The following is a 17,507-nucleotide window of genomic DNA, read 5'->3' as shown; positions in this document are numbered from 1 at the left end:
TTTTGTTTGTTTATTTGTGCTTTGAAAACACAAAACCAAAAAATGGGGCTGGAATCAGATGGCCAAACCCAGTGCCAGTGGGATGTGGGATTCTGGCGTGTGTGCAACTGAGTCACAAAACAGCAAGTTCTTTCCTTCTCTGTCTCAGTTGTGAACCACACGTCCTGGGGCCTCAGTTTCCTCCGCTGAAGCATGGGAGGAGGCTGGTCATTGAGGCTTCAAGGCTGGTGGGAGGAGCACTGGACTTGTAGGCAGAAAGACTGACCTGTGTCCTGGCTCTGCCACGTTGGGTGCCTGGACTGTGGACAAGCCACACTAGCTGTCTGGTTGTCCTCTGTCCTGCCTCACAGGGTGCAGAGGGACAGGACCCTCACTTGGAAGAGAGGTGTCCCTTCTCTGGACTCCTGGGAGGGGCGGCAGCGCCTATCATCTCAAGAGTCTGGTAGGACTTGGGACAAAGGTGTCTCCTCCTCTCGTCCCAGCAGCAACTCAAAAGAGGTGGAGAAAACATGGTGGCATTGGCACCTCCAGGACAGAGCCTTAGTCGGCTGCTGTGTGCAGGCCAAGCGGCACCCACCTGCAGAGCAGTGGCTGCCCTACACCACAGGCCTGCGGGGAGGCGGGGGACTGGGCGAGACGGTCGTGGGGAGGCCCTTGAAGTCCCAGGACTTGAGCTGTCAGTGGAACCCAGGGGTAGCTCCTTTGTGGGACCCTGGTGGGGAAAGCCCTCTTCCATGGAAGTGGAGTTTCTAGGTGACAGTGGTTGATGATTTTAAGTGTCATCGCTGAAGGTTTGTTTTACTGTTGCAGAGGGAATTCTTTCTAAAGCGTGTCATACGCTTGTCTGACTTCTAATTTAGAGTGCACAGAGAAGAATTTAACAAAGGTTTGTCATCCTTTTTGGTCTTAGGTAAGACCCCATGGATTGGCTTGTTTTTTTCCCTTGCTGTCAGCCATGGCTTATTAGTTAGTGCTGACTTTTCTGTTTTCTGAAAAGCACCTCTGTCCTTTCACCTTGGATACTGTGAGCTGGGACTCCAGGGTATCCCACTGCTGGAATGGTGCTTTAAATAAGAGGCAGCAAGTGCCAAGCAAGAGCCAGCCAGACATGGCCTTCATGCTGGTGCTCCGTCACGGCCATGTGGCTGCTCTGAGCTCTCTTTCCCCCTGGAGTTCCTCCTTGTGGCTCTGCAGAGATGGTTCACATTCTGATCTCCTAATAAGTGAGCTGTTACACTCTTGATTAATTGAAAACAAAAGAAGGCGCTGCAGGCCTCAGTGTTCTTATCTGTAGAATGGGAATAGCAGTCATGGCTGTAGCTGCCCGGCCTGGTGCTCAGTGTGTTGAGGCTGAAGTGCAATTCGGATGCTGACTGGAACACCTAGTGTATGTGTGGGGCAGGGGGGTGGCAGGACCCTGTCATGTGACTGACAACGCAGAGGGGATGACACACAATGAGATGAGGCCCCTCCGCCCCACCCCCTGGCATGGAGACAACAGAAAAGATGAACTGCTCTGGACAAGACTGGGGACAAGACTTTTCGGGACACCCCGCCACGGCCATCTCAAGTCTCCACTTCGGTTCTCTCCGAGGCTGAAATGGAAAAAAATATGGGAAAAAAAAGCTCTTCCATCTCCCCTCCCTGCCTACCCTAAAGGTGGGATTTTTTTTTTTTTTTTTTTTTTTTTTTTTTTTTTGCACAGCTGCGTTTGGGCGTGGGGGTGAGGGGAAGGAGGGAAAGGGACCCGGTCAGTGGGGTTTCAGATGTTTTGGTTTCATCAGCACAAAGGGAACAGGGAGACCCGTGCCCGTTGTCAGAGGGCTCTGAGGAGATGCACAGGCCCCGGTCTGAGATGGGTTCGACATACTCGAATGTTTACCCGGCTTCAAGGAAGCCAAGAGTCTGGGATTGATTCACATTCATTTCAGGCTCAAGGTTAAAGACTCACAACCTCTTTTAATTTCACTCTCTCTTGCTGAACTCTGTGTCCAGGGTTCTCTAGCCCTCTAGGGAAACAAACACATGGAATATTCAGACAGTGGAGAGGTCTAGGCCCCCCCACAAAGCCAGCCATTTCCTTGCTAACCCAAGGTTGTACTAAATTAGTTACCAAAACACTAACGAGAAGTCCAGCTTTCTTCCCTTTTCATTGTCTTCATTTCTCCCCCTAACAGTGCACACTCCTTGCCCTAGGAGTCTTCAGAACCAGGAATCTGCAGGGGAAGTGGGAGCAGGAGGTGCCCTATCTGTCTAGAAAGGCAGGGCATCCAGAATGCGGCTGGGACCTGGCTTATGGGGCCGGCTCTTGGCTTGGGTGGCCCGAAGGAGCAGGACTTCCACTGATAAACATGGAGCCTGCTACAGACTTGCTAAGTACAAAGATGGTTTGAGATGAGTTAGAAATGTGAGGCGGTGAGAAAGAGAGGCTGTGTGGCTTTGCCTTGGATCGAAGTGTGAGGTGCCAATCTTGTCCTTGATCACCAGTGGGAAGGTGCCCTTCTCCCCAGTCCTGGCCATGCTGGTAGAGTTTCAAGCTGAGAAACAGCTTCCCTGGAGGACTGGCTCCTTTTCACATGGGCGTGGGCGTGGGCGTGGGCGTGGGCACTGGTTCCGAAATGGAAGTTCAGCCTCTGTGGCTCCAGGTCTATGGGCCTGCCTGGGAAGCGGTGTGAGCAGTGGCAAGAATGAGGGACTCCAGAGTCTGACTTCTTGACACACCCTTGCTGTGTGACCCTGGCCCCATCTGTGTCTTTCTCTGTGAAATGGATATGTTGGCACGTCCTCCTGTCTTTTATTTCAGTGGCAAGGTATCTGTGAAATAAAGGGAGTGGGGAACTGCTCTGGAAATGTGGAGTGGGGCTCAGGTACAAGGCACTAGGGGTGTGCCATTAAGTTTCCAGGGCAAAAACAAACTCTTTTTTGAGTAAGTCAGAAGAGTGCACCGATTCCCTCCCTCCCGAGAGTCCTCAAGCCATGTGCCTCGTGACTGCAGTCAGGCTTACCACGTGTGTCTGTCTGCTGGGGCCTTCGTCTCGCGGTGGTGCCATGGGAGGGGAGGGCCTGCGATGCGTTCAGGGGCTTTCCTTACCCCAGTGTCCCGGGTCAGAAGTCAGGCCCTGTCCCAGGCCTTTGTGGTCAACTCTTGATAACCCAGGAGACAGGGGATTGACTCCTTCCAGGGCACACCGGCTGCAGGTGTTTTTGCCTCAGAGGCACATGGCCAGCCTCCTCTGCTGGGGAATCCCCAGGAAGCAGATCCTGCTCAGAAGGCTGGTGGGGGTGCGGTAGGGGTGAAGGAGTTGCGGGGCAGTGGAGCTGCCCACTTCCTCATCCCGTCAAATTGAGGTCCTTTTCTCACTTCCTGGCCACCTGTTTAAACCTCCCTGTGGGAGGAAAGCATACTGGCTTCTGCAGGGACCTTGCCTGGTGTCCAGAGGGCCCTCAGAGTTCTTGGAGACCAGAGGAGGCAGCGCTACCTTGTCTACCAGAGGAGGTAGACACTATTCAAGCAAAGGAGGCACGAGGCTGTGTTGTCTAAACGTGTGTGCTGAGACCACAGAGGCTGTGATCCTGTCTGGGAACCAGTGCCCTCAGGCAGGGGTTTGGTCAGGCTCTTTTTAAGACCACACGCTCAGGAAGGGTCTCAGGAGGGACCCAGAATGACAGGCTGGATTCTGTCACAGAGAGGGAAGGTGAGATTCTCCAGGAGGATGATGAGGGGAGAGGCAAGATGGTGAGCAGGGCGGGGAGCCCTGCTGGGTCCCCTGAGATGATGAGGAGTCCGGGCAAGGGCTGTCAAGTCGGCTTTGGCGGAGCCTCTGCCTGGGCTTCTTTTCCAAGACTCTTCCAAAGTTGGGGTAACCACAGGCTACAGGGGACTGAACTGGCCTGGAAGGAGGCTCAGTCTAGACACCACACTTCTGTGTATGCATTTCTGCAAAGAAGTGTTGTTCCTGGACTGGCCCTATTGAATGGTTTTAAAATGATGCCGAAGAAAAGCTGAGAAAGAAGTGGCTGGGGTTTGAGAGGACAGCTCTTGCTTCCAGACTGTGAAAGCTAAGATGAGGGGCTAACTCAGGGAAGACGGCCAAAGGCAGTGGGGTGCTCAGCGATGGTGGGGGCACTCTGTCGTGGAAGGCTGAAGTGTTGCCCTTCAAGAAAGAGGCTGAACTGGAATGGATGAAGAACTGAGCCTTCACCCCGAAGCCAGACTCCTGGCAGGCAGCCCCAGCTGGAGGGCTGTGGTAGTCACCAGGAGGGGTGGCAGAAATGGAAGAAGTGGATTCTTCCCCAGGTAGCTCTCCATGACAGGACACTTGGTCACCGCACCTCAGGATAGTTGGGGGTGCTGAGCAAGGCTAGAGCTGAGCTGGTGCAGGGACAGAAAGGAACTGGGAGGTCAGCTGGCGAGGCCGCTGCTAAGGCAAGAGCTCTCTGGTCTAAAGGGGAGGAGGATGGGACCAGTGTTGCCTTCCCCAAGAAATTCTGGCAGTGGCTGCCTAGTGACGGTATCTCATGGAAACGTGACTCAGATACCATCTGCTCCAATGCATCTCCATTCCATCTCGGCTCCCCGGGCCTCCCCAGCACTGCGTTTCTGTGCTGACCAATGAGCACTGGGGGGCTCCTTGCCTGCTTTCTGCTTCCTTCCTGCCGCTGTGGGGCGTTGGCATTGCCGTCAACAGGCTCTCTGTGGCCCGGCCCTCCTGCTGGAGGTGCTGAGGGAGGTGCTCCCACTAGCACATGGGGTTGCCTGCTTGGCTGTAGGGGGTTGTGTTATGTGTGTTCTGGTTCTGGCTGGGGGTACAGGCCCTTTATAAACTTTCAAGAGATGAGCTGGAGTCTACTTCTCATCAGAGAAGTTGGAGGCTAAGACTGACACTATGTCAGCTGGAGAAGACCAGAACCAGGGGAATCCCCTGCAATTCAGAAGGGCCCGACTTCTGAAACGTCTGGAAACGAAGCAGGGCGGCTGGAGGAAAGAGAGACTTGTTTCCCATGGGGCCTGAAGCCACGGGTCCAGAGAAAGAGCCAGACAAAGCCAGTGATGAGCGCTGTAGATCAGAAGTGGTACATGAGGAGACGAGCTTGGCAGGAGGGAGATGAAGGAGGGGCCAGGGTCTCAGACTATCCCTCAGGTAAAGGAGGGCAGGATGCTGAAGGGTAGATCAGGTCCCTCTGGGCCTGCTGGCACCCAGGCAAGACGTGAGGCTCGACCCACCATTTTCTACCATGGGTCGAGCTGAATGGGCCAGGAACCTTGTCTTTTCCAGAAAGGCTTAGAACTTCAGCATGTTCCAAGCTCTGCACGGGGAAAGGCATCTGCAGGGCAATCAATGCTGTCAAAAGTGCAAGGGGAGGAGGGATGGGAAGCGGACAGAGACTCTGAACTGCTGGGGTGGGGCCTCCAGGCTGTGAGCTACTCCATGGCCTGGGACCCCTGGCTGACTATGACTCTGATCTGCAGTGACCTCTTGACTCAACCATCCCCCTTGACCATGACCCTCATTGCTGTGGGTGTCCCCTGACCCGCTGGGAAAGCCTGGATGATGTGACCCTCTCCTGGTTGAACCCCAATGTGACTGTGACCCAGAGGGGCTTGCTCCCCTTGACCCACAGTGACCCTTCTGCTGACTCTGACTGCAAGACTGGGACCTCCTGTCCAACTCCAACCCTTGCCTTGGCGGTCCAGGCTTTTCCTATCTATGACCCTGGGCCAGTGGGACACTCTGTGTCCCCTTCATGACTGACCCCTCTGGCTGCCGGGACCCTGTGGTGGATTGGGACCATTTGGTCACTGATGCCATCTTGATCAATGGTGATCCCTTAGCTGAACCAGACTTTCTGGCCACTTGGGACCTTAACAACCCTCTGACTGACCCTGGTCCACTGCGTGACTGCCACCCCATGACTGGCTACGCTCTTCTGACCAATGGGACCCTCTTCAGTGGCTGTGACCCTTCAGCCCCCTGGGCCTGATCGTGACCAGCTGCCCCCCATGTCTTCTGGTGCCCCAGCCCCTGCCCGCCTGGGAGCTGGCGTGGGCCGTGCCAGCCGGAGGCAGTAAGGAGTCACACTCACGCCCGGCTGCAGCAGGAGGAAGGCTGGTCGGAGAGGAAAGAGCATTGGACAACGACACGCGACTAGGGCTAGAGAGATTGGCTACGTCCTGGCTCTGGCTGGTGACCGAGGACTGTCTCCTCAGGGCCCCCTGAAAGGAGGCCCCGCTCTTGAAAGTATTGACTACTTCAATCTGCAACGGAGGAGAGAACGAGACAAGTTGCGAGAAGAACGAACACAACAGCTACATGACTGACAGGCGCAACGTCACAAGAACAGCCGCAGCCACGGCGACAATGACAACGTCACTTAAATCAAAACAAAAATACCAAACACACTCCAAGGCTCTAAAAGATGTCTGCTCAGCTCTGGGCCCACCTGCAGGCTCCAGGGTCCCCGGGAGGACACAGGGGGTTTGGCCTTTGTCCTGTGCTAGTGGCTGAGGGGCCAGTGGGCTGGGTGAGGCCAGTGGGGTGGGGGGAGCAGTGATTAAACATGGTGTCTGGAGGGAAGAAAGCAGAGTTCAGCCTTCCTCAGGTACAGGCGTGGAGCTAGAGGGTGTGGTGGGGGCCCGGAGGTGGACAGAGCTTGGCCCAAATTCCAGGTCTGTCACTTACTAGCTAGGTGACCTTGGGCAAGTCACCTCTCTGAGTTTCTTGTTCTTAAGAGGGGTCAATGCCACCTGCCCGGCAGGGTCATCTGTGAGTGGCAAAGCACCTGACCCATGCTAGTGTTCCACAAGAGGCAGGCAAGACAGGCACCCCGCCCACTCAAGAAATCGCGCTCCTTGCTTCCTCCTGTAATTTGCAGACTCCTGCATGCCTTTGCCGCCAGGGCGGTGACAGCACCAGAGCCGTATTCACTGTCCCGGACCTCCCAGGAGGTGGGGGTCCACTGGGTGGGCTGGCTGCCAAGGTTCTAATCAAGGAAGGTGAGCCAGGCCTGTGTCAGGCAGCTCTGGGGCTGAACCCTGTTTCCAGTCCCTGTCCCAGCTGTGCCAGCTCTGTAGAAACAGCCATCTCCTTCCTAGACCTCGATAACCTCTATATTGGGGGAGTCACCTCTACCTCCCAGGGCTGTGAAGGTCACATGAGGTGAGGTTTGGGACAGGGTACAGAGGGGCGGGAGGTGACCCAGGTGAGTTATCTGCTACATTGGATGGAGATGAGGTACTGGGCTATGCCTGGCAGGGTGGTGGCCAGGTGGGTACCTCTACACCATGCTTCTCCCAAGTGTGCTGGGGCGTGGAGGAGCTCCCACTCCAGCTCCCTGGGTGGTCTGGGCAAGAGACCCACAGAATCCCTTCTGACCCCCCCTCGCAGCCCCTGTGAGCTACAACACCTGCTCAGACATAAGGGGCCCATGTGAGAACATGTGGGGTGTGTGTGTCGGGAGGGGCGCGGACACAGGTGTGTCACGTGCCACATGGCAGCCATGCTGTCTCTGCTCTGGGGAAGAAACCTGCTTCTAGCTGGCTATGCCCTGCACCTGTGCTTCCCTGCTGTGCTTGGTGTGTGCATGTGTAAGTCTGTGTGTACCTGGGGATGACTGACATTTGCTCCCCACAGCCTTTCCACAGCCTGGGGAAAGCTCGGGAGAGTGACTGAAGCCCCTGTGGAGGTGGGTAGACCCCCAAGCTGACCACCAGGCCCTGGGGGACCCTGGGCGACCTAGCTTGCAGCTTCTGTCCAGCCTTGCACAGCCCCTCCTGGTGGCTGTCCCCAGCCCTGAGCCACACTCCCCTCACTCACCTCTGCCCTCAGAGCCACCCTTCCCCACCCTCTCAGGGAAACGCCCCTGGAGACCATGGTGGGTGTGACCCCTACCATATCCCCTTGCTGCCCCAAGAGGACGCAATGGGACCTCCCTGAGGAGGTCATGCTGTTCCTTAGCAGCCACAGGAGTGTGCACAACGTGGGTGTGCAAACGGCTGGTGAGAGCTGCCCAGGAGCCCCCTGTAGCCACCCTCCCCCAGCACCAGAGCTGGGCCCTGAGGGCAGCACAAGCACACTCACCTCCATCCCCTGGCCCGCCCTGGCCAGGCCTGGGCCCAGCCCCCAAGAGCCTCCTGTACCTGCGTCTGGATCCGATTCAGGCCTCGGAACCACAGGATTTGGCCCCGCCGCAGCTCCCGCTCTGCGTGGTCGATCTCCTCCACGTCCTCATTGAGTTCCTCCTCCGGGATCTCCTCCTTCTGCGTGAGCCTGCCTGCCTCCTTGAGGAACTTGAGCCTGCTGGTCGGGATGGTGGCGATGACCTGCAAGGGACTTTGGCTGTCAGGATGGCAGGGCTGTCCTTCCCGGTGGCCTTCTTTCCCTGTCACCTGCTCTTCTGCTCCCCTCCTCCTACCCAGTCGCCCAGGCACATGATCAATCCACTCCTTCACCCACCTCACCTGTTCCTCAGCCCAGTCTTTGACAGTTTCCTAATAATCTGCTTTTTAATTCACTCATTCAGAGTTGGGGCACACAGTGGACAATCTTGGCCTCTAGGAGCTGGACACATGTGGCTTTGAATACCCTAGACAGCCCTGGTCCTGTGGCCTTGGGCAAGTCATTTAGCCTCCCGGAGCTTTGGTTTTCCTAGCTGTAAAATGGGGGCTGCTCTGGGTGTGGTGGGAACTGGGCATGGTGGAGGGTCTAACTCATCCTGCATGAGCCTGGCCCGTGGCTGACCCTCAGCTCTCCTGGGGTCACTTATTCCTCTGTCCCTTATTCTTCCTGAAGTCACTGGACCCTGAGGGCAGCCAATCCTGGACTGGGAAGGCGGTATGGGAAGAAGCTATGTCTTCATTCCTAATCTTCCCCAAAGGGCTTGTCTGTGGGGCTGAGGACCCAGACACAGGGCCCTACGGGGAAGCTGAGGTGGCAGATATCAGAGGCCCCTTCCATCTCCTGTAGGGACAGACAGGCACTGGCTTGAATGCAGCCTCAGGGGCTCCCTGGGAGTGTAGGGTCAGCACTGCCTGCTGGCATTAACCTTAGTCCTCTGTGTCCATTCCCTCAGACACTGGGCCCAGCCCCCAAGAGCCTCCTGTAGGGTGTGGAGCCCAGTGGGATAAAGATGGCCTGGCCCCCAGGGTGCCCAGGGAATGGAGCTGCTGTCATACCTGGTTAATCACTCTCCAAAGCAACTCCAAAGGTTAGAGGAAGTCCTTTTGGATGAAACAAAACTTTCTTATTTATCTTTTAGTTAACTTTTGCCACTGTAGCTTCTCACCCTATCCTGCAGACAGCTTGAAGGCAAGAAAAATGCCTTCCACCCATGGGGTCCCACTGCCTGGATGTCTAGCACCTTGGGAATAAAGCCCTGAATTGGTTCTGGGTCCTCCTCCCAGGCACTGTGTCCTGGGTCAGGAGCCTTTGAGCTGCGTGCTGTCAGAGCTGTGATGGGGTCTGGAACTCAGACAAATGTAGAAAAAGCAACTGGCGGGAGAATATTCTGAGGTCAAAGCTAGAAGGGCCCCTAAAGAGCCTCCAACCCAGGGGGCCCGAGAGCAGGGGCAGCTCTCAGATGGCCAAAGGCACAGCACCGAGTAACACTGCAATGTGGCAGAGTGTGTCCCGCTAGTGATCCCTCTGAATGCTCCAAAGGACCCTGATTGACACCAGCTGGCCACCAGCGCCTGCAGACCACTGAATCGTCTCCCTTTCTAACAAGCTACTTCAGCCTTGAATCCCCGGCAGGCCATGGCTCCTAGCTAGAGTTTAATAACATCATTCTTATTATATTAATGTTTCTGCTAGCTTCCATTTATAACAAGTGATACTGATTTTCCAGTTGTCTTGGTAATATGATGTTGCCTTTTAAAACAAATTTAACTTAAAAAAACTGATGTGATTGAGAGAAAATATTACATAAACAACAGGAGCAGTGGTAGACAGATATAAGGAAAAATCAGAGCAGTGGTACCCACAGGACCAGTATGGGACCTGGGACAAGCCCCTTGCTCAAATGTCCAGGGATAGGGAGGGCCTTGCCTGGGGTCTGGCAGCCCGTTTCTGGGGGTCCTGGTTTCTCCATCCAGTGCTGTCTCTCTTGCCCTGCTAAGAGGCACCTCCTGCGACCTACCAGGAACTTACCTGACCCCAAACGAGCTCTCCTAACCCAATGAATATGCACCACATCCACTGGTCCAGCTGCAGTGGAGAGCAGCTGAATGGCTTCCCTCCAAACTGCACGATCACTATCTGGAGGTCAGAGAGAGAGAGACAGGCTGTCAAGGGTCAGCACAGAGGGCTGGGCTCTCAGGGCCCTGCCCAGGGGCTCTGGCTGCTTGCTACCCACCCCAGGCCTGGTTAGGGTGGGGGCCTCACTACCTGGATGGCAAAGGTGCCCAGCACGATGGTGCAGAAGATGGGGTTCCGGAAGATGCCGTCAAAGACATTGCGCTCGCCATGGATCTTGCGGGCGTTGATCTCGTTGAAGAGCTGCATCATGACAAAGGTGTTGAAGATGATGGTGTAGTGTTCTGAGGGCGGCGAGTGCAGGGGCGCGTTCCTCCCGCTGTCAATCTGGAACATCTTCTCGCCTGCCAAGTGAGAGGGCGGGGCTGGGCTGGAGGCAGCGGCGGGGGCATCAGAGGGGAGATGCCCGGCCCCTCGTGGGGGCCTCTTCTGAGCAGCGAGGTGAGTCCCCAAGACACCAAGGCATGCTTGGACACTGGGGGCCAGGTGGCCATGCTGTTGGCTGGTCAGAGAGTAGGAGCAAAGGTTTGGCAAAACCCTTTCTCCTCTATGGGAGAAAGGCCTTGGGGAACCGTCTTCCACTTTTGCTGTGGAAACCTGATAAAAGTGAATGGCCAGCCGTGTAACTGGGTGACATGGCTTGTAAAAAGTGACCCCAGACTGGCAAACTCGTTCTGGACTGTGAGGACAGGATACCTGTGGGGGGCTTTGCGCTGCCCCGAGAGCGCTGCTGCTTGTACTCAAGAGTGTCCCTTGCTGAGACCTCTGCAAGCTCATGGGGCTATTACTAGAGATGCCAATTACTATATGGAGCCCAGGACTTCTGGGCCAGGCTGGCTCTGGACCCTCCCAGTGGCTTCATTCTAACGCCTTAGCTCTCACACGGCGGGGGCACTGCTGTGTAGATGCCGCTGATGGCGTGTGTGATGCAGTCCTGCATCCTTTTTGCTTTGTTTTGTTTTTGAGATGGAGTCTCGCTGTTGCCAGGCTGGAGTACAGTGGCACGATCTCGGCTCCTGGAAACCTCCGCCTCCTGGGTTCAAGCGATTCTCTTGCCTCAGCCTCCCAAGTAGCTGGGACTACAGGTGCTCACCACCACGGTAGAGATGGGGTTTCTCCATGTTGGCCAGGCTGGTCTCAAACTCCTGACCTCAAGTGATCTGCCCGCCTCAGCCTCCCAAAATGCTAGGATTCCAGGCGTGAGCCACTGCGTCCAGCCAAGTCCTGTGTCTTTTTGCATAGCTGAGTAAAGTGGTCCCAGGAGGCTTGTAGGGTTTTCTGGGTGATGTACCAAGACCACCCAGGGTAGGCGCTGCTCAAGTGGCCAAGCCAGCAAGCCGACCGGGACCCCTGCCCTCCTCTCCTCTCCCATCCCTCCTCTCCCTCTGAGTCTCTTCTAGTTCTGCGTATAGGTGGCTTCCTCTAAGCCTTTTCATGATAAGTGTTACAACAGTAAAATATGTCCCAACAACACACTACTTTCAAAACGTATCAAAGGTGACCGCTTTTGAGGAATGGGATCCACACCCCACCTCTGTCACACTCTGGACTCTGGGGACGAGTGAAAGGCCAGCTCTAGGAGGTTCCTCTAAGGGGAGCAGTGGCCCCGACTCCACGTGGGACTGTGGGCCAGACCCTTCCCTCTCTGGGCCTCTGTTTCTTCATCTGTGACCTGGGGGTAGGCTTTACTGGGATCATCTCTGAAGCATCTGTGGAAACCAGGCCAGTCTTAGCCCCAGCCAGACCTGGTTCTGTGCCTTTTCCTCAGTCTGGCTGTGTGCCCTTGGGCAAGTCACCTCACCTCCCTGAGCCTTGGTGCCCTCGATTGTAAGGTGGAGTGGAGCCAATGTGCTTGCCTCACTGAGTGGAAGACCCAACCAGGCAGCCCAAGTGGAAGCATTGTGAGAATCGGCGGTGGTGGTGTGGGCATGTGTGCCCTTCCCAGAAAGCCTCGCTTCTGCGGGGCCAGGATAAGGCACTGGAATGGGTCGAAAAGGGACGAGTCACTCCCCCTCAACCTCGGGAGCCTCCGGGGCTGCCATGCGGCACTTCAGCACGACAGGGCCTTGCACAGTGTGTCCTTGGTACTGGGATCTGTCACCAGTGGAGAAAGCCACTGATGGCTTTGGGGTCAGCCAGAGCTGGGACAGGGTCATGTCCTGCTCATGACTTGCTGGTGTGACTTTGGGAAACTTACTTGCCTCCCTGAGCCTCAGTTTCCCCACTAGCAAAACAAGAGGGGTTGTGACTCGAGAATGCTTGGTGGGAACCATGGTGCACCTGGAAGGCAGTGGCCCCGCCTGGGAGAAGTGGGTGGACGAGGCACTCACCAACAAAAAGCAAGGTGAAGATGAGGGCGAGCTGGTAGACAGCGTGACCCAGGATGTTCTTCATCATGGTCCTGGAGATGAGCGGCTTGTTACGGCCGTACGGCTTCCTCAGCAGCAGGGTCTCCGTGGGCGGCTCGGTGGCCAGTGCCAGGGAGGCAAACGTGTCCATGATGAGGTTCACCCAGAGCATCTGCACGGCCTTCAGAGGGGAGTCCTGGGGACGGGCGGGAGAAGGCCGTCACCTGTGTGTCCACCTGCTGCTGTGAAGTGCTGGGTGGGCTCATCGTGCGGTGCCCGCAGGCTCCTGCTAGAGGCTGGAGGCTGACCTGCCCCTTGGCTCCCCAGCAGGCATGCAGCCATTCTCTGACACCCTCTCTGGAGAACACGCAGACCTGCCCACCTCAGCCCCATCTTCCCCACCAGGGGAAGTGAGTCCCCCGCAGGCCCAATGGCCGCCAGCTCCCTGCCTTCTCGTAAATTCAGCTGCATCTCACCATCTTCCCCCTTCCCCCCAGCCCCTGAGGAGGGGTCTCTCCTGGCTGAGGCCAAGACCATTCCCACTGCCTCCAGTGTGGACTCCTGCCTCCTCCACCCTGCTGCCTCCTCCCCCTCGGGCTCTCCCACAAACAATGCCCATCCCTTGCCCCTCAATTTCTCTTCCCCTCTTATCATCCCACCTTACCTTAAAAAATTATTGTGCGTCTCTCTGACTTACAAATGAACACGTTTCAAGGTAGGAAATGTTGACAAATAGGGAACAGCAGAAGCAGCTAAAACTTGTCAAGGACCTCACTCCTTGTAGGTCACCGCTGTCCAGGTTGTGGCAGGGACCCTTCCAGACCTGTCTCTGGCTGAGTGGAGCTGGGTCTGCTGTCCCCATCCTTCCTCACATCCCCACATGTCTTGTCCACAGCAGCCAGACTTTGGTCCCTCCACACCTCCAGAATGCCCTCCTCCAATGTCACCAGCACGTCCTGTGTCGTGAGTTGCAGGACCTCTTCTCAGCCTCAGGTCCCTGACCTGGCCCCGGCAGTAGGCCGCTGCCTCCCTTCGCAGTCCTGACCTCAGTCTCCCGGTTGTGGTGCTCCCCTCCTCCTAACTCTGTGTTCCTGCCTTAGCTCCATTCTCCTCTCCCTGTGGCTTTAGCCACATCCACCTAGAGGCCTGTGGAACACCTCCTCCAGGAAGCTCCCAGAGCCTGTTAGCTCAACAGCCCAGACTGACTACTCTTCCCCGCTCTGTACTCTCCCAAGGCCCCATGTACCTGCATCCCTTCCACTCATCACCTCCCAGGGGTCATCGCAGCCCGTCCTCCTGGCCCTCTCTCCCACCTCCTCCCTGCCTCAACCTCACTCCCCCTGCCCCCACCTCCCCACCCCAGGCCTTGTCTGATTCCATACGCCTCGGGGTCAAGTGTGCCTGTCCTCCTTGAGGACATGGCTTGCCACCAACTCAATCGAAGACCTCAGGCTGACAGTTGTCTCAGAACCTCAGTTTCCCTATCTGGCATCAAGACCTTCTGGTCTCCACGTTGCTGCTGCCCTGGGAGTGTCCCTCAAGCTGCCAGTAGAGGGAGCATCTCATCCACAGACCAGGAAAGAGGGCCCGTCCGAGCAAAAGGAAGCCCCAGCCACCCTCCCGAGGCTCTGAGGCTCTGGGCTGGGGTAGCTGGAGCTGCCACCTATATTCCCCCAGCTCAGGAAGCAACAGAGAGGGGAGCAATGTTCCACAGCCACACAGCTGTTGGGGCAGTGCTGCACTCCGGGCCTCTGGGGGCTCCTGCGGGGAGGGGCTTGTCTGCCCAGGTGGCTACTGGGAGGGCTGGGCCTCGGGGATCCACTGGGGCTGAGGGAGACCCATCCTCGCGCCCCACCTCAGCCGGGCTGGTCAGCCCCTGTGGGGAGGCAGCCAGGCGGGGCAACAGGAGGCTGCAAGATCAATGGCAGGTCCCTGGCTAGTTCATCCTCTGAGCCTCAGTTTCTGTCTCTGTAAAATGGGATCTTCACAGTTCCCGCCTCGCGGAGCTGCGAGGTAGAAGCAGTGAGTCTGCAGACATCCTGGGCCTGCCTGCCAGGCTCAGTGTGTGTGGCTGCTCGAGACCCGTTGTGGCATCTGGCCAGACTCCTCTGTGACACCCCAGTGAGCGAGCCCCCCGACTCCCTCTGGCTTTCCCCACCCCGTACCTCGGGAGGTACTCCGCGCTCCAGCCCAGAGCCAGGCCCCCACTGGCTCTTTGTTTTCACCCCGCTGCCTGATCCCCCTTGGGCCCTGGCCTGCCCCTGCCTCCCTCTACCCTCCTGGTGGCCAAGGACCCTGCCTTCTCTTGAAGATTCCCTCTCCCACCTCCTGCAGTGAGGGCCAGGCTGTGAGCCCGGCAGCTCCTATTTGCTGGGTGACCTCGAACAAGTCATGCCACCTCTCTGAGCCTCATGTCCTCAACTCCCCTGGGGCCAGTGCCTGCATCTGAGCTCTGCGACGTAGTTTGTGGCCCCGGCAGGCTCTCCATCGATGGGTGCCTCATCCCCGGCTGTTCTGATGTGGATTACCCTAAGGGCCCCAAGCCTCTCTGGGAGTCTCTGCCTCCCCTGGGCTTTGGTATGGCCTCCTGAGGACCCACCTGCGTGATGCAGGCACCTGTGAAGGCCACAATCACGGCCACCACGTTGACTGTGAGCTGGAACTGCAAGAACTTGGAGATGCTGTCGTAGACGTTGCGGCCCCACATCACTGCCTTGACGATGCTGCTGAAATTGTCGTCGGTGAGGATGATGTCTGAGGCCTCCTTGGCCACGTCAGTGCCTGCGATGCCCTGTAGGGACATGGACAGCAGGCTGGGTGGGGTGGCCAGGGGAGTTGACCACTTCTAGCATTGCCATCCTCACCCCTCCACATCCTCAGCTATGCAACTCTCCGGTACACACACCCAGTGGATCCAGCACAGCCAGACCATGCAGGGACAGCCCGCTCCTTCATGCTCCTTACAGACCCAGCCTCCTTCTCCCACAGGAAGCCTCATCCTGGCCCCCTCTCCAGCTCTGTTCCCTTCTTCCTCAACCTGCAACTGCCCCCCTTCACACAGCTCCCCCAGAGCAAGAAGCATCCCACGCCTTTCCAGGAAGACCTCAGGGCCAGGCTGAGCATCGAGAACAGTGGGCACATGTGGCGGGTGGCAGGTGGGCCGAGTGAACTAAGGCCCGCAAGCAGCCAGCCCAAGACCATGTAGCCCAGTCTCCCCAGCCCCACCACCCATGCCCTCTGCGGGCCGCTCCTACCATGGCGAAGCCCACGTCGGCCTTCTTGAGTGCAGGCCCATCGTTGGTCCCGTCCCCTGTCACGGCCACCACCTGCCGCTGCTCGGTGTGTGTGCTGTCAATGATGCCTGTGGGAGCGGGAGTGTGCTCAGGCCCTGGGCCACTCAGAGAGGGGGCAGCCCCGGCCACCCATGGCCCTCGGGGGAGCCTGGCTGGGCATAGCTTCCTCTCTGGTCCCTACCCAGCTGCCCCCTCTGTCCAGGCTCTTCCCAGCTCCAGGCTGGCCTACACTGCCAGCAGCGTGCGCTGGGCTCCTTATTGGGCCGGTGCCAGCTTGGGGCCCCCTGTAGCCTGGGCCCTGCTCACCTCTCCAGCCCCCTCTTTGCTCTCTGCAACCCGTGGCCACATTGGCACCCACCCTAACCAGAAACACTGCATCCTCTAACTGTACTCACGGCCCACTCCGCCTCTGCAGGGCTCCTAGTGTTCCTCCTGACACCACTAGCCAGCACCTTCTCCCTGGGGAGTCCAGGCTTGTCGTGGAGCCCTTGGCTTTGCCATTTGCCAGTGATCTCTGCCCCAACATTCTGACCCTGACCTCTCTCCAGACACTCATCTTCAATAAAACATTTAACAATGAACAAAATGAATAGACAACATGTGCCCTAGTCACTGAGCTAGGGCCAGTGGAAAAGGATGGGTGAAGGAGGTCATTGGTGAGGACCTGTGGAGTTTGTAGGACTGCTCATTTATGGGGTTCGCAGTAGGGATGTCCGTGGGCAGGTCAGGAGTTTGAGTGTCAGCTTCCATGCATCTCTCTTTCATTCTGCACGTCAAATGTGTCACCAAGACCTGCCAATTCTGGCTCCCAAATCCCACTGAAACCCTTCCTTTTCTCTCTGTCCCCATCCTCTGCCACCAGCATCACTGAGTTTCCTCTCACCGACTCTGGGCTCCCCCTCCAATCTGCTTCTCCACAGCAATTCCAGGATCTAACACCCATATCTGAACCAGTCCCCTCCCCTGGAACATCATTCTTGCTTGGCCTCAGGATAACATCCATGTTCTCAGCTCCACTTATGAAGTCCGCTGTGACAAGGCCTCACCCACACCCTGACCTCTCTCCTCTCTCACCCCCTGGCCACCCAGATCAGTGCTTGCAGTCCCACAGAGCTGGCCCCATCTCTGCGTAGGCTGCTCCCTCCGCCGGAGGGACTCCTGTCACCCACCTGTACTGCATTTTTGGCTCAGATGCTGCTTCTCCCAAGAAGCCTTTCTGACCCTCTGAGGACCCCCGCCCGCCCGTAATCAGGTCCCTGTAACTCTATATGCTGCTCCGTCCTTGTGCAACTCTCTAGTCTGTGCCTAGCTGACAGCGGCAGCTGGAATGAGGGGCTGAGTTCCACGACTTGGGGCACATGCCCCCCAGTGCTCCCTGCAGCTCTCCCCTCTTTCAGGCCCAGCTGCAGTGCCGTGTGCTCTGGGAATTGTCCTGGGCTGCTCCCGCCCAGCTGGCATCGAGGCCGCAGTTCCTCCGTCCCGGACTCAGCCTCTCTGAGCTTGTCCACTGGGCACTTTAGGACTGAGACTCCACGGTTCCCTCAGTCAGCCTGGGGGCTCCTCCAAGGCAGGGAGGGGTCCAGTTTCTGCCCTGTGGCTCCTGGGCAGCACTGACC

The 17,507-nt window shown here is 57.3% G+C and overlaps 1 protein-coding gene across 16 annotated transcripts in view; it reads right to left on the bottom strand.

The window, feature by feature from the left end:
* The window catches only part of ATP2B2 (ATPase plasma membrane Ca2+ transporting 2), a 401,304-nt gene that overhangs the window by 5,995 nt on the left and 377,802 nt on the right, over nucleotides 1-17,507 (bottom strand). For 10 of the 16 annotated variants that reach the window (XM_039478690.2, XM_039478683.2, XM_039478686.2 and 7 more), the window contains 6 exons: nucleotides 15,853-15,959; nucleotides 15,198-15,389; nucleotides 12,581-12,794; nucleotides 10,383-10,594; nucleotides 10,146-10,253; nucleotides 8,138-8,320 (listed from right to left, as the gene is read on the bottom strand). In XM_039478690.2, the coding sequence (XP_039334624.1) occupies nucleotides 8,138-8,320; nucleotides 10,146-10,253; nucleotides 10,383-10,594; nucleotides 12,581-12,794; nucleotides 15,198-15,389; nucleotides 15,853-15,959 (1,016 nt within the window). Of the gene's footprint in view, nucleotides 1-1,954; nucleotides 2,010-6,084; nucleotides 6,257-8,137; nucleotides 8,321-10,145; nucleotides 10,254-10,382; nucleotides 10,595-12,580; nucleotides 12,795-15,197; nucleotides 15,390-15,852; nucleotides 15,960-17,507 lie in introns of all 16 variants that reach the window. The other 6 variants (XM_039478688.2, XM_039478692.2, XM_039478693.2 and 3 more) reach the window with 2 other exon arrangements.

Source organism: Saimiri boliviensis, chromosome 8 (assembly GCF_048565385.1).
Source record: "Saimiri boliviensis isolate mSaiBol1 chromosome 8, mSaiBol1.pri, whole genome shotgun sequence".
Classification (NCBI taxonomy): domain Eukaryota; kingdom Metazoa; phylum Chordata; class Mammalia; order Primates; family Cebidae; genus Saimiri; species Saimiri boliviensis.
The sequence above is the reverse complement of the archived record's forward strand: the minus strand, read 5'-3'. Positions and strand labels throughout refer to the sequence as shown.